Consider the following 16,511-nt stretch of genomic DNA (forward strand, 5'->3'; position numbering starts at 1 on the left):
AGGAAAAATGAAAGAAAGAGAGAAGGAAGGACTAATAAAATACAAAAAGGAAGGAAAAAATGAAAAGAAGAAAGGACCAATAAAATGCAAAAAAGAAGGAAGAAAGGGAAAAAGAAAAACTACAAAAAGGAAGGAAAGAAAGGAAGAAATGAAGAAGGGAAAAGAGGGAACTAATAAAATTCAAAAAGGAAGGAAAGAAGAGAAGAGAGAGGCTGAGGTTCAGCACTGTCATTAGAAGCAGATGTGGGAGTAGAGCTGAACTTCTTTGAATTTAAACACAGTGCTGTTTTCAGTATCCAAGGCTCCTTATTAAATAAAAATGCAATTGCTCTCTGTACCCTCAGCACATTTCTGCATTGTCCCCAGATCTGTGACTTCATAAGCTTATGGAATGCCAGGGCTGGTTTCCAGGCAAGGCCAGCCTCTCCATTTTAGGGATATGGAGTTTGAAAGAGAGGCAAGGGGAGAAAAACATACCCTGACCTGTAGTTGGCTAGGCTGGGCACTTTGGTTATTCATAGTCATTGACCGAGCACCTCCTTCCTCCATCCTAACACTACTGTGGACATGAGGGTACAATAGGGAACTCGGTGGGTGAAATCACAGCTCTCCCTGAGCCTCAAGTCTTTGCTGGCTGCCAGGAAGGTGAAGCGACTAAAGAAACCAGGTAGTAAATCACAGGATCAAATGCCACCCCACTCAGCAGCCCCTCCCCTCTTTCTTCCCTGTTGCCTTTCTCTGAGGTAGCAACTTCAGTTTCCCTCCTCCCCCAGCAGAGGATGACAGTTGCCAGGGTCAATATTCAGCGCAGTCCACACAGCCTTTCTCCTCACAGTGTCTTCTCTTCTCCAGGAACCATGGTCATTGTCAGCGGCTGGGGCAAGCAGTTCTTACAGAGCTTTCCGGAGATCCTGATGGAGGTGGGATCCAATTTATAGTCTACAAGCCATGACACCCAGCCTGTGCATGCAGTCCTCCTGTTGTATGCTGCCTGCTCTGGGATTTGGAAGATTTGGAGGAGAAGGGAAATGATAAGAGACAAGACAGGGGCCAGACTCAAACTCCAAAATTTAGTGGGACTCAAAGTCCCAGAAAGTTTGTTATGTTTAACTGGACATGGGCTCCAGTCTCTAAACACCATTCTATGTCCCTGACAGCTTGTAAAAAGTCTCAGAAGATGGAAATCCTCCCAGAACACAGCAAGTGTGTGTACCCAGCAGGCTCATGATTCATCTGCACACATGAAGACTGCATACCAAATTAGCAAGAATGGGCCAGGCTCCGAGAAACACAGTTCTTTCAGAAGTGGGCTTGACCACTGCATTTGAAAGTCACACCCCTATCATTTCTGACCAGAGAACTGAACTTGACCTAATGATCTATAGTTCCAAATCTGGAACTCTAGTGACTTCTTTAGTCACCTCAAAGAAGTCATTTTAGCCTTCTAGCTTATACCGGATAGGAGATAGCATCAAACTTACTAGATTTCTTCTATAACCACCTGGCTGACATTATTGGGTGTCTATTATGGGGCTTGGTTCTAATCCTTCAACACATTGAAGTCCTTGGTCAGGATATTCGGTATTTTTATCACAGTCTAAAGTTTTGAATGTGTAGCAATCATCTATGGCTTCATTCATGATTCCCAGGTGGTTACTCACTGTCTCCTGTGAACTAGCTAGTAAGCGTGCCACGGAGAAGAGCAGGCAAAAGGGAGTGCTCTAGTCCCTAGGCTCCTTGTGTCTATGGTCAAGTGGGATGGACAGGAAGTAGCTATGGGTATGGTCAAGGTGATGAAGAAGTGCAAGATGCTCTAGGGTGTACAAGGGAGATCTGGCCCCATCTTGGAGGCTCGAAGATGACTTCCCAAAGGGTACTTTTAAATGGTGCCTGAATGATGGGTTGTAGTTAATCAGGGACTCCAGCATATGCTGAAAACATGTCCTTGTGACATGGCTTACTGCCCCCACTTTCCTACGAAGACCATAGCCCAAGAAGAGTCTGCATGGACTATAGTTCCCTTGTAACAAGAACTCACAGAGGGCATGTGCTTGGGGCACATGGTCCATTCAGTTCTTGCAGTGAGGAGAAATGAGAATTATCTATAAAGCTGTCAAGGACCTAGTATTTGAGGGGTGGACAAATGAATCAACAGTTAAAAGCCCTGGTTGATCATCCAGAGGACCCAGGTTCAATTCCTAATACCCATATGTTGGCTCGAAATTGTAACTACAGTTTCAAAGAATCTAATAACTTCTTCTTTCTTCCAAAGGTACCAGGTATGTATGTGGCACACAAACGTACAAGCAGGCAAAACCCCACATGCATTAAAAATAATAACACTCTTAACCTAAAAAGATACCTAGTATCCATATACAGTGTGTAGTAACTATACACTGTCAAAGCACATGGTCATTCATTTCCTCTGTGGAACTTCCTGTGATTAGTTTATCAAACACTGTGAAGTCCATCTTGGAGATTAGGTGTGAGAGTCTCAATAATATAGGAAAGAGAGATAAAGCCACATACACCAGGTTCCAGAGCAGGGATGGAGGAAACATATGCAAACTGACATGGCTTTTCTACACATTGTCATATTTGAAGCTGGTATGTGCTAGGCGAGTATTATTGTCTCCGTAACAGGCAAAGCTGCTTGGTCAAGGTCACAGAGCAGCTCTGTAGCCGAGGCTATAGCAAATGAGTCTCCAATTCTCCATTCAGTCGTGCCTTTACCTGTACCACACGGCAGTTCCTAAAACCAAGCGTAAAGGAGCTGGAGGCCTGCTCAAAGCTGTCAGACAGCAAGGTCGCTGAATCTGGGAGTGGGAACCAATGATAGTCTTGTGTTCCAGATTGAAATTCCAACTGTAAACCATGACACTTGCCAGAAGGCCTACACCCCACTGAAGAAGAAAGTGACCAAGGACATGATATGTGCTGGAGAGAGGGAAGGTAAGACAAGAAACTGACTCAAATATAGGTGCTGAGAATCTGGGGTGGACACAGAAGAGGGAGGGATGGCAGGCTAGGGGTGGGGGGAGACACAGAACTTTCAGCATCTCCTTCGGGAACCAGCTTAGTTTTGGATAAAATGGTCTACTACACCCTCTAGTGCCCGATTGTCTGAACTACAAGTCAGACCCAGGTTTGCCCGGGGTAAGGGGTTTTATCTGTACCTCCCTTTCATCTAGGGGGTAAAGACTCCTGTGCTGGTGACTCTGGAGGCCCCATGGTGACCAAAGATGAAGGAAGAGATCAATGGTACCTGGTGGGCGTGGTGTCCTGGGGCGAGGATTGTGGGAAGAAAGATCGCTATGGAGTATATTCTTACATCTATCCCAACAAGGATTGGATCCAGAGAGTCACTGGGGTGAGGAACTGAGTTTGGCTCTCCCCAGCCAAGCACCCTCTGTGTGGTCAGTCACCAACAGAAGATGATGAGTGGATACCAGCAACATTTCCTCCCCTGGCCCTCAATCTTCACTGCCCATTCCTGGGTTACAATGGGATTCCTCCAGCCCCTTCTCCCTGCTCTTGATAGAGGCAAAGCAGCAGAGTGGTCAGAACAAAAGGCCAGCTGACCACCTCTTGAAGCCTATTTCTTCAACCATGAAATCCAACGTGGCTTTACCTTATCTACCTCACAAAAGTATGATGAGGAGAAAGCTAATCTATGCATAGGACTTATGCCTGTGTGTGAACTAAACCATGTGTTCCTTACTTGTGACTTAGGAAAAGGGCATCTGTCCTCCAGGCAGGTGGAGTTCTCTTATAAGCTCCTGCTTGAGTCTCAGGGATGATTAGGGACACGCCCCTCCTCCCACCTGCTGTCATTTTCTTAATCTGCACCCTAAACTCTAAGCTTCTTCACCAAATGCAGCCTCAATCTCCCATAAGAAGGTAAAAGAAATAAAGTTCTTAGCCCTAAGGCATGACTCTGCTCACACACCCAGAAATGTGAGTAAAGCAGTTGAGCTCAGTACCAAATGGTAAGAGTGACTCTGGGGAGCTGGGAGGGGAGTGACTGAGGAATCAGGGGATGGAAGGAAATTTGGTGGATTGTGATGTCAGACACCAACCCCATCTCTCATGTGTCCCTCTACAAGTCCCTTTTCTTCATTTTAAGGACCTTGCAAGCACTGACATTCTAGAATCCAGCAAAGTCATGTTTTCTAAGATGGGTTAGACTCAAAGTTACCCCTAAGGAAAATGTTCATTAGGTTCAAACAACAAAATTCTCCCGCTGCCCCAGCAATACCCACCTTGGTCCACCACACCCAGGTCCCAAAGGACATAACCAAGGTCAAGAGCATCCAAGGATCTTCCCTTTACTCTAAGAGGAGTAGCTTCCCTGCCTCCCCATCCCCTTCTCACCTCCAAACATGGTCTGTCCAAAGCAGGCCCTGGCAGGCTAGGTCTCAAGCAGCTGCTCTCCCCATCATCCCAGCTGACCTTAAGCAGCCATCTCTCTCGGTCCTGCCCCTTTGTCTCATGCATCTGAGACACTTCCTCTTTGAAGAACCTTCTAGAGGCCTCACCCAATACAAGATTTTCAAATGAAAATCAAAGCCCAGCCCTGACTTTCTGTGTATAAGAATTGTTGCTCACAGAAGGCTTTGGCCCTTGAGCTGTGTTGCTGCTGCTAGAGCCTAGGTGTGTCTCCGGTGAAAGAGGAAAACAGTGGGGAATGAGGACTTGTGGGCATTAAGGCCAAGGCTGCACACTCAGGGACAATTCACAGCCTGCTTCCGTTCCTCTGAGTAAGTCTACCTCTAAGGGTTTTGCTCTTGTCTTGACTCTACAAGGAGATGACACTTGAACCCAATAATCTGATACTTCTCAAGCAATCTGGTACTCTATTATGCTATCTGGCTGACACAAGCAGCCAGATAGCATCTGATAGCATCAGAGAGGAAGGAGCCTCAGTTGAGGAAATACCTCCATGAGAGGTATTTCTTAATTAGTGATCAATAGAGGAGGGCCCAGCCCATGATGGGTTGAGCCATCCCTGAGCAGGTAGTCCTGGGATATATAAGAAAGCAGGCTGAACAAGCCAGGGTGAGCAAGTCAGTAAACAGTACCCCTCCATGGCCTCTGCATCAGCTCCTGCCTCCAGAATCCTACCCTACTTGAGTTCCTGTCCTGACTTCCTCCAATGATGGACTATGATCTGGAAGTGTAAACTGAACAAATCCTTTCCTCCCCTTTTTGGTCATGGTGTTTCATCACAGCAATAGAAACCCTAAGACATCTACTTTCATTCCTGATGAAGACTTGAGATACAGTTTTGAAACTGCTTCAAGGCAATGAGCCTTCCCATTGCCAGCACTTCCTGAACAGTGTGCTGTTCCAGGTCATGCTGATTGCTGTATCAGGACTGACACAGTGAGAAGAGTATGGACCATGACTTCCAGGAGCCCCCAATGGAGCTGTGACACATATGTGACTGCCGTATGGGGATGATCCCTGAGGAGTCTATTTTAGAGATATGGAGACAGAAGAAAGCCTGCCTTGATATGGAGTTTGAGGAAAGGAAACACCGGGAATCAGTCTAGGGAAGAAGACCTTCAGAAAGTATGCATTTCCACAAGTGAGGCCAAGAAGACTCTGGAAGTCTGTGTCCACTCAGGCTTTCCCCGACAACACCAGGTCCTCCCACAAATATGCTATTTCCAGAAAACCAGCATTTGAGCATGGGAATCAACATCTAAATGGCCTCTGTCTTTAGAATCAGAATACTTAGCGCTTTAAAAAACCTCAGGGTTCTGGCACAGATACCAGCTTCTGGCTGGGTCCAGTTTATCCTGTTTATCCTCCAAATTACAACTTCATCCTTATCTTGAGAAAATAACTAATTGGCCCATGGAACTTCAACCTTGTCCAAGCACTGGTTAGATGATGGTGGTTTGAACATGAATGGCCTCCATAGGCTCATGTATCTGAATGTTTGGTCATCAGGGGATGGCACAAATTGAGAAGGTGTGGCCCTGTTGGTATGGTTGTGGCCTTGTTGGAGTAGGTACAGTCTGTTGGAGGAAGTGTGTCACTTTGGGTGGACTTAGAAGTTGTCAAAAGCCCAAGCTAGGACCAGGGGCTGTCTCTTCCTGCTGCCTGTGGATCCATATGTAAGACTCTTAGCTATTTTTCTGCCTATGTGCCATCATGCTCCCTGCCATGATGAAAATGGGCTAAACCTCTGAAACTGTAAGCAAGCCACAATTAAATGCTTTCGTTTTATAAGAGTTGCCTTGATCATGGTGTCTCTTCAAAGCAATGGAACACTTACTAAGGCAGAAGTCTAACTGCTGTTGTGGTCCAAGAAACCTGATCTCTTTGAACCACAGAAATAGAAAGTTGGTATAACCATGAGGTCTACCTTGTCTAAGTTCGTAATCTAATGCTAACAAACTCGCTACCTTCAAATCCAGCCAGTTCCTAAACAATTCTAAAATGTGCCACCGATAAAAAGGCTTCCAGGCAACAGAGATCTACCTCCCGAGAAATTAATTGTATAAAGAAAACTGTGATTTCATACTGTGAGCACTGTTATTAACAATGATGACAATGCCTGGGATTCATTAGTCAAAGAAGCTGTTGTTCTTATGGGAAACTACACATTCGTTCCAATAAACATCTGCGTTGAGTCAAAAAGCCCTGCTTGGCTTGTATGCTTCTTCATGCACTGATGAGTCTGGTAAGTTGTTTACATGTTTCAAAAATGTGTTCTATTCGATTAGGATCACTGTACCATGAAGGGATAGAAACTGATGGGAAGGTTGAGTTATAGATACAAAAGCATGTCTCGGGTTTTATTGATTCGTCCTGTCTAAAAGCCCTACACAATTGTCCCTGACAATTATCAAGATACCATAAAGCCGAGGTCTCAGCACATAAATTACATTACTTGAATACCACCCACATACAGATTAGAAAGGTTTATTTTTTTTCAGTTTCTGTGTTCAATGCCTGCTTCAGAGAATATCAAAGCATGCTTACACTGGTATATTCAAGATTGGAATACGTACCTTCTTTCTGCTTTAGTTAATCTTTTCTACAAAGGCATACAAAACAAAACAAAAATAAACCAAAATAAAACCTACCTAAGACACTTCAAACAAGTGGTAGGCAAGATTCAGGGAGCCAAAACCAGGATCACTCACATACAGAGGTAGAGCAAATCTCAGTCTAGGATGGGCCTTGAAACCAAGAGGTGAGATCTGAAACAGTGAAGGCTGACTTAAGTCTATTCATTAAACAACAACAACAACAACAACAAAAACATATTGCTTGCTTCCCTTGTTTGAGATTATTGAATCCATGAATTGGCAGATAAGAAAAAATGAGAAATTATAAACTTAGCTCAAATATACCAAAGCTTTTACACACTCTCTCTAATTGAGCCCCAATGACAACCTGTGATGAAATTCCTCCTCCAATCCCCATTCAGCTACTGCAATGGATCCTAGAAGCAGAAACTCCACACAGCCACAAACACACCAGAGCCCCGGATCTTGGTGTATCATGTAATTCTCCAAGGCCCCACTGAAGGAGCCCTCATTGAAGTTGGTTCTAGAACTGGGGCATAAAATGTACAAGATGAGCCTAGAGCATCTTGTAGTTAGTGCCAGAAAGTAAGGAAACATTCAAAAACCTCCTCAATGATGGGGACATGTCCAAGAGGCAAAGAGCCAACACAAAGAGCCCCAGTGGACAAAGCTGGAACAACTTGAGCCACAAAACAAAGTTGTATTGAATAATAATCCAAAATATAAAACAAGTAACCACAAGTACATATTTTATGAATAAATTGTTTAATGAATACATAAATTGTGAGAGGAGACAAGCCTGCTGTGAAGAAACTTGCCCATCCCTTAAGGGTGAGCAGTACGTAATAGTCTTCTTCCAGAAAGCGTACTCTGGGGCTGGGTGTAGCTCAGTGGAAGAGCACTTGCCCAGCATGCACAAGGCATCAGGTTCAATCCCCCACCATACACACAGAAGAAAAAGTGCAGTACAGGAAGAAGGAAAGAGTAACTCCACAGTGCAGACACCAGCTGACCCTACCTCAGTCAGGAAGTGGAGGTTACTCTCAACAGTATGAAGCCATAGTGAGACTGAACATGGCTATGCATCTCTCCATTCTTCTCCACAAACTCTACAACTCCTGTCTAGCTGTGAGGGATGTGTCAGACATGTTACAACAGAAGAATATTCTACAAAATATGTGGCCAATGCTCCACAAACTATTCAGGTCATCATAAAAGGGGAGGGATGTCATTTTAAAAAGAAGTCACTGTCAACAGAAGCTCAGAATGGGTTCTACTGTGCCTCACAACACATTGATACTCTAAACCCAAGTACTTCCACATGTGAATTATTTAGAAATATCATCATTACTGATGGGATTAATTAAGAAGAGGTCATCCTAGAGCCAGTGGACCTTTTATCCAGGACAGCTGTAAAAGAAGAAGCCACGAATACACAGGGGAAGGCACCACGTCAGTAGGTACAGAATCCTACAGCAACAAGTCGGGTGTTGCCAAGGGTTACCACTAAGACCCCAGAAGACAGGAGCAGGCGAGGAAGAGCTCAGAACAACATGTTGATTTTAGACCTCTGGCTTTCTAACCATACCTTACGGGCTTGTCACTTTAAACACTTAGTTTGGGATATTAATATAGGAGACCTCATAAGCAAATGCTTCTTGTGTGGGATCCTGGAATGGGGGTGAGGAGGTAGGGGATGAAATTAGGCAAACACTAAGGAGATTCAAACCAACTATGGACTTGGCTGCTAGTGATATATCCATATCGGTTCATTGATTATGGCAAAAGCAGTGCTCTGTGGTAAACTGATATAAAGCAGCTGCAACTAGTACAGAATATATCATAGTTGTCTGTGCCATCGTCATGACCTTTGTAAATGAGAACTGTTCTAAAACGAAGATGAAAGATTATGTGACGTGTCAGCCAGAAGGTAGAAGGAACAGGATTTAAAACCAGTTTCTGATGGTCTCTGGGGCCCAATCCCTGAGCAAGCACACCAACTTTTGAGAAGAGAGGCTACACACAGGCATCAAATTGGGAACTTAAGAAACCACAGACTCACAGACCCATCTCCCGTCTGGGGTAAAATTTGAGCATTGGAACTTCTTAGAAGACCCCCAGATGATGGTAACAGATGCCCAGTCTGAGAATCACTGTTCTGAGCTATCCTGCCCATATGATATGCCCCTTCTGGGAGACTATGAGAGCCATCATTTCCCAGGCTTCAGCCTTTGACTGAATTGGCTCATCTGACAGGAATGGGGTAAAGTGCCCTGGTGTCCTGGTCTGTGATCCAGAACTTTCCTGAGACTCAGTAGCAATACCATCACTAGGACATCCCTGCTTTAGTGTTTGCCTAAACAGAACTCTTTAACTTCAAAGTATTAAACCAAGAAAAGGAAAGCACCCCCAGAAACTAAGGAGTAGCATATCAGGGAACAAGAAGATAAAAAGACCCTGTATCTGGGGGAACTGAGTGACACAGTATCCTTTGAGAGACAGGCAGGTCTGAGGTAAGAATCCCACACCATCTGGGGACACTGGGAGATGTGGGGTTGTGAAGAGTTCTGGAAGATTTGGGTTTGGGGGATGAGGAAAGAGCTTTTTGAACCAAGGAGATGCTTGATCTTTCAAGTGAGGTGTTAATGCAGGGAATGAACTCAGGGAGACCCAAGACGACTGCAGGACATCAGACAAGAGACTATTGCTCCTCTGCATGTGCATCTGGAGCTCTGAAAATCTAGGACCAGGCCTAAAGAAGATGTCTTTAGTTAATCTCACCCTCTGTGAATACTAATGAGAGAAAGAGCAAAAGAAGAAATGAATCAGGGACCAAAACACAAAGGGAATGATGTTTTTCCAGGGCCCTGGTCTTTCTCTGCCTGCTGGCAATGGGCTAGGAAGCGTGGGCTACTCTGAGCTTGAGACAGGGAGACAAACAGGGCCTTCGAAGTGCTCTCCTGCATCTGGTACACATTGGTCTTTTTTTCCCCCAAAGAGATCAAGAAAATGTCATTTGGATGCAGAAACACAGGCTCAATTCCCAGCAATGAGCTTCTGATCACAGGAAAGAAGGGCCAGGGCCGTTTCAACATCAAGGCAGATCACAAAGGCTCCAAGGAAGTTCCCCCGGAGGAATGAGGGACAAAGCAGTGTTATGACAAGGAGAAGGTGTGTCTTGTCCAAGTGGAGTCCAGAGCATATGTGTGTGATGAATGAGAGGTCAGAACAGGCAGGAATGCCCCGCATCCACAGCTTCTGCTAGTCCTTTGGTGGCCCCTACAAAGTAAGAGGTCTCTAAGGCACGATGAACACAGGGAGAATCCCCTGCTAACATGTCCAGGGGTGGCTGGCATAATGCCTGAATGAACACTGGAGGTTTTTGAAGATCTCCATATGGTTCTAATGAACATTGTTTGAGAGCCACTGTTCTAGACTATTCTGCCAGAATGCACCCTCTGAAGAATGTGGCAGACTGTTTTTCCCAGACTTAGACTTGGATTGAGGCCACTCAGTTAGTAAGAACCAGGCAGGAGCTGAATCAGGGTATCATTGTTCAGAGGTGGGAGCATTTTTAGGAGGTAGCTCTTAATGACAGATGCTTGCGTCACTGGGACCTTGCCCTCAAAAGATTGTGATGACCCATCTGCTCCCTTTCTGTCTGTTTCTTGGCTTAAGATACTAGTGTTTAGTCTGACATGCATGCTCTATCATTGCCATCCACTGCCTTCATGAGAACTGGGCCAAAAGGAGCATTATACCCTTGAGCCTCCAGAACCCTTAGCCAAAATAGGCCTTGCTTTTCTTAAGTATCCTGCATCAGCTGTTTTGTTACAGAGCCATGACGATAATTGGGGTTATGATGCTCCATTCTACAGCGATAAGCCAGCACCAACCAGAGCAAGTCCTCGAATCCTCTGACTCCATAAAGACACAGCCCAGTCCCCAGGTCTCAGAAGCTGCTGACCCAGTTAGCAAATGAGGACTCTTACCTTCCCTTGGTTATTTATCATGTGACGTTATCTTTCCCAACTCCTACAACCATGTGGCTTATTTAATCCGTGCCCATTAAATACCATCCGTGCCCAAGGCCTGCCAATGGGACCCATGACAACTGAATTTGTTCCTCTAAACAACTGCACAACATCTTTGTTTTGGTGTGACTCTGTGTGATCAATTCCTAATTGGCAGTCTAGGCCTCTCACTAAGTCATTTTTATTTCAGTGCATTTTTAAATTATGAAATACTTCAAACATGCTGGAAAAAATAGACACAAATCCGTGTCCTACTCAGATGTGATGAAACCTCACTCTTTGTGAGGACTCCCAACAGGACTCCAAAGCAAGCAGTGAGACGGTGTCGTGAGGGGAGGGAGGTGGCTTGGGCCTCTGAAGAGAGTTCTGACACTGACTGTGAGGACCTCAAACCCAGCTCTATTCTAGACACAAAATCACTATCATATATGTCCTCTGTGCCTTCATACTCACAGGCTCCCCCTTGCCCTTTCAACCTCTCTCTGTGGAGAGCCCTGAGTTCTGTCCTCAAGACTCTTCTCTATCTGCTCTCATTCCTGGAGAGTGTCACTTAGTCTCTGGACATTTAGCATCATCTAACACACAGATGACTCCCTGTTTTTGTCTAGCTTCGGCCTCCCTTCTGATCCACTGATACCACACCATTTCTTAGATCCATGCCTAAAAGAATGTCTAAAGAAAATTCCAAGCATCACATTCCAAACCGTTCCCCCAATATTGTCCTCAAATCATTCCCGTGGTAGTCCCCATCTTAGGAAGTGGTGACCCATTCTTACGGTTTCTTAGGTCAACGCCTAGGGCCCTACACTCTCTCTTTTAAAGCTCCCTGAGTCATAAGAAGGTCCTCTCCGCTCTGCTTTTAAAATTCACACACTTGCTGCCACCTCAGCTCCAGCCTCCATCCTACAATAGGCCTCCATTGCCTCGTGCAGGCAGGCACAGCCTTGACAATCTTTCCTTTTTTTTAGTCCCTTGGCAAACTATTAGATGACATTTCTCACTCCAGGGGTCTGAATGACAAACAAAAGTCCCTGGTAGTCTCTGGCATTTGAATACTTGGTGCCAAGTTGGTGCTGCTTGTGGAGGCTTAGGAAGTATAGAAACTGTTAGAGGAAGTATGTAACTGGAGGTAGGATTTGAAAGTTTAAAGACTTGCACCATTTTGGGTTCACTCTCTGTTTCTTGCGGTTTGATGTGAGCTCTCAGCTGCTCTAGTTGTGTTACCTGTTTGCTGCCAAACTTCACTGTGGGGTGCTGGTGGACTCTTACCCCCTGGAACCATAATCCCAAAGTAAATCCTTCTTTCTATAAGTTGCCTTAGTCATGGAGTTTTATCACAGCAATACAGAAGTAACTAATACAGAAGTTGATACCGGGAAGTGGGTCAGTGCTGTGACAGATCTGACCATATCGGTTTTTGCAGGAATGAGGAAGGCTCTGGGACTTTGGGCTAGAAAAGTGGTTGAACAATGTAAGAGATGCTTATTTGGGTGACCCAAGCAGTATCTTAGAAGATAGTAGCACCAAGAGTTAATGTGGACTGTGGAGGTCCAGATGAGGGGCTTCTGGGAACAATATTAACACCTGAGACCATTCTTGTGATCATTTGGGAAAGAATATGACTGTTTTCTGTCCTTATCCTAAGAACTTCCCTAAGGATAAATTTTAAAAATGTAAAAAATAAGGATAAAGTAATGGACTAATTTCTTTGCAGAGGAGATTTCAAAACAGCACAATAATATTGACCCCGTCAATATTAATAATCACTCTTATACAAACTTAATGTCACAGCCAACCCTTTTATTAAAAGAGATAAGCTTCATGCCATTAAAAAGGCACCAGATCTGCAGTGGAATAAAGTGAAGGGTGCCATCGAGGCAAGACCCTGTCCTGTTGAGTGCCCACCTTGTCAAGGCAAAGGCCTAAGAACATTCTTCTTCTAGAAAGGAACAACAAACAAAAGCCATAGCAAACGTGATTCAAGGAGTTAGGGTTCATCCTAGGTGGATACTGGCTTTAGAGTCCTGAAGAATATATGAGTAAAGAGTCATGGAATCTACCCCTGCCGTTTCAGAGCCACTGAGGCCAGGCATGTGGCAGGGTTGTCCCTGCATGGAGGCCCCGAGAGGCCATTATGTTTAGGTACAAAAATGAAAGAGGTGCCAGAGTCATGAGGTGTCTGCCAAGGGGAGCTGCACACGGGGAGTGGCGCCAGCCCAAAAGAGAGATGCATGTCACAGGCAGCAAAGCTAGAAGGGCAGAGCCATCTAAGGCCTCTGACATCAGAGGTGGAGCTGTAGGATTTGGAGTTTGCCCTGCTGAGTTTCAGTCTTACTTTGCTCCAATGTTTCCTCACTACGTCCTCATTCCCATTCTTATGGAATGATAATGGATATTTTGTGACATTATATTTTGGAAAAACATAATTTGCTTTTTGATTTCACAGGGGATTACAACTAAGAGATTGTCTTTAATTTCAGAAGAGACACTGGACTGTGGAATTTTAAACAGTGTTTGTGACTAAAAGACTAGGGACTTTAGATGTTTGACTAAATGCATTTTGCATTACAATCTGGCTGCAACTGTATTAGAGAGGTTAGAATGAGAAGGGCCCCATTGTCTCTGGCATTTGAATATTTTGTTTTGAGTTAGTGCTGCCCGGGGACATTTAGGAGGTGTGGCCTTGCTGGAAAAGCTATGTCTGGGAGTGGACTCTAAGAGTTTAAAGACCCATGCCATTTTGAGTTCACTCTCTCTGTTTTCTGCTTGCAATTTGAGATGTGGGCTCTCAGCTGTTGCTTCTGTCATGCTGGATACCTGCTATCATGCTTCTCCAACACAATGGTGATAGCCTCATCCTCCTGGAATGGGAAGCCCTAAATAAACCCCTTCTTCTGTAAGTTCCATCGGTCATTGTGATTAATCACAGCAGTAGAAAAGTAGCTAACATCCTTTGGTTTCGACTCCAGTGGCTTCCTGTCTAATTTATATTAAAAACCAGCATGTCAACCATGACTTGGGTATGTGATCTATGGTTTATATGCTCAGAGGTCCACTCCTAGTTCTTTTACACTCCAGTCATGGTAAACATTTCCAGTTGCTCCTATTTCAAGGCCTTGGCACAAGACACTGTTCTCAGTTCCTTCCATTTTTCTTTCAAATGTTACTTTGGTATTGAGCTCCCTCCTGCTAGCTATGTAACTCCACCCCTTCTCTTTCTGTTCATGTTACATAATTTATCCTTCTAATCTTAAAAATGATTTAATATGCCATGTGTCTTATTACTAGTTAGTCACTACCATCAGCAGGGGCTAGTTAGTCTTTTAGTCCCCTGTTATGTACTGCGTGCCTGGAACAATGTGCAGATCATTAAAATACGCTCAATGGACATTTGTTGAGTGAATAAATCCTGCACACAACAAACATTGTATGACATCTGGAACTATTTCTACATCCATAGAAAAGCCAAAGTAAAGAATTATCAGGCCTATTATAAAAATGAGGAGATAAAACTGCCACTCCCCTAAACCCAGATACTTCTTAACTTCATTTAAATACTTATCCTTATTCCCTCAGACAAGAGCAGCGCTCACCCCCATCAAAGACATTCCCTTTTTCAGCAGGCAGATGCCATCACAGAAGTCCACAGCTGGTTACATTGCAGAGCACAACTGACCCGGGAATGTCCAGGTCCAGATAACACATCTGCAACACTATCCATCACCTAAGATTCAGCAACCATTAGAAGAGGCAGTGCAAAGATACAGAAGACCAGAGTGCCTGCTGGGAGATAGCATCATCTATGCAAGACAGGAAAGCTGTGCCCATGAAATCTCAGCAATATGGTCACCTAAACAAGACAATGACAATACTAGTGGACATGGCAACACCGAGATGGGAAGTCTCACAAGGTCCTTGCCCAACATGAAGAGCTATAGGCAATCAATGGCTTCGGAGAAGGGAGAAGCCTTCCTCTCCGGGGATGAGCTCCCTAAGAGGTTATCCATTCACAAGCAGCCCTAAACAAATATACAAATAAGCTAAACTAAACGGGCTCAGCAAGCTATATTTCTGTATGCATATGTGCATATAACAGTAATTGGATAAGAGAGGGAGAGTATGAGAGGGAGTGGGGAGGACACGGGGAGTTGGGGATGGAGCAGGGGTGGAAATGATATAAATACAGTACTCGTGTATAGAATTCTGAATTGTTTTTAATGTTTTAATTGTTTACATCAAAAAGAAATGGGAGAATAAAAACACAAGCTGAAACTTCATCATTGCCACCCGGGTCTTTGCACAAGGCCAAGCCTTTCAAAGTAACTGCCTATCAGAATAAGCATCCTTAGAGAAAGGCAACAATGTTAGATGGATGAAAGTTTGCTTCAAAGGAATAAAGGGACAGAAGATGCTAAGAATTTGTCAGATAAGAAGGACAAACTCCAGACTGATAAAGGCATGTGGAAATCCTGGAGTAACTGTTCTATAGCCCATTGGCAGGATGACTGCCAAGAAGCCCCTGAAAATGGCCAAGGATAGAGATAGCTGAATAGGACAGAAGCAGGGTCAATGTGTAGAGGACCCTTCAGCTGCCCCCCATCTTGCTCTATAAATATGGAAACTGAGATTTTGTGCAGGAGAAAGCCCTGGTCACCTGAGGCCGGCAGCCCAGGTAGTGGTGAGCCAGCACTAGACCAAAGGTGACTAACTCTCAAGACAGGGAGATTTCTGCACCAGAGACACACATCCTCCTGCCTTCTTGGGAAAAAAATCAGGCAGCTTTCATTTCCCTCCTGCATTTGTGCCAGAACCCAGACAATGCCAGAAATGACTCCAAAGGAAATTCCTTAGCCGGGAGTCCTGCAGAGAGACAGAAGGAGGCTTGGGAAAGAATTAAATTCTTCCTGGGATATTGTAGCCAGTAGGAATGGGGCCCAAAAACCACTGGTGTTTTCTGTTTGAGATTTTTAAAATAGCAATCTTTGAAGAAGGAAGTGTGGTCACCATGCTTCTGGAAAAGTGAAGTCACCGCTGTGAAATAAATAGAAAGACAAGAAAATAAATCGCTATGGATTGCATGAAAACAAGCCAGTTCTTAAGATGGGCTGAGAAACTCATCCTTAGGCATTGACCAACAGCATTTAACTGAAGTCACAGAGCAGAAAGGGTCCATCAGGGCTCAGAGGAAAAGAAGCTAAAGGGAGACAGGACATGAGCTTCCAGTAAGCATGTGCTGTGTGGCAGGCATGGCCCCAAACAGTGTGGTATGTTATAACATTGTCCCCATTTTGATGGAGGGAGGGATGAAACTCAAATTGATTAGGTAATGTATTTACAGTATGGGCTGCTAAGGATCAGGATTATCCTCAAGTGATTCCCAGCCCCGCATTTCATGACCTTCTTTGAACCCTTGACACAGTGAGCTCGTCAG

The 16,511-nt window shown here is 44.6% G+C and overlaps 1 protein-coding gene across 1 annotated transcript in view; it reads left to right on the forward strand.

Moving 5' to 3' along the window:
- Positions 1-3,382, forward strand: part of Masp1 (mannan binding lectin serine peptidase 1) — a 59,112-nt gene extending 55,730 nt beyond the window's left edge. Inside the window, exons 13-15 of the mRNA XM_027412970.2 lie at positions 853-920; positions 2,853-2,952; positions 3,192-3,382. Coding sequence (XP_027268771.1) covers positions 853-920; positions 2,853-2,952; positions 3,192-3,382 — 359 coding nt within the window. The remainder of the gene's footprint in view (positions 1-852; positions 921-2,852; positions 2,953-3,191) is intronic.
- The last annotated feature ends 13,129 nt before the right edge of the window (positions 3,383-16,511 follow it).

The sequence above is a fragment of the Cricetulus griseus genome, chromosome 4, assembly GCF_003668045.3.
Source record: "Cricetulus griseus strain 17A/GY chromosome 4, alternate assembly CriGri-PICRH-1.0, whole genome shotgun sequence".
NCBI classification, from domain to species: Eukaryota; Metazoa; Chordata; class Mammalia; order Rodentia; family Cricetidae; genus Cricetulus; species Cricetulus griseus.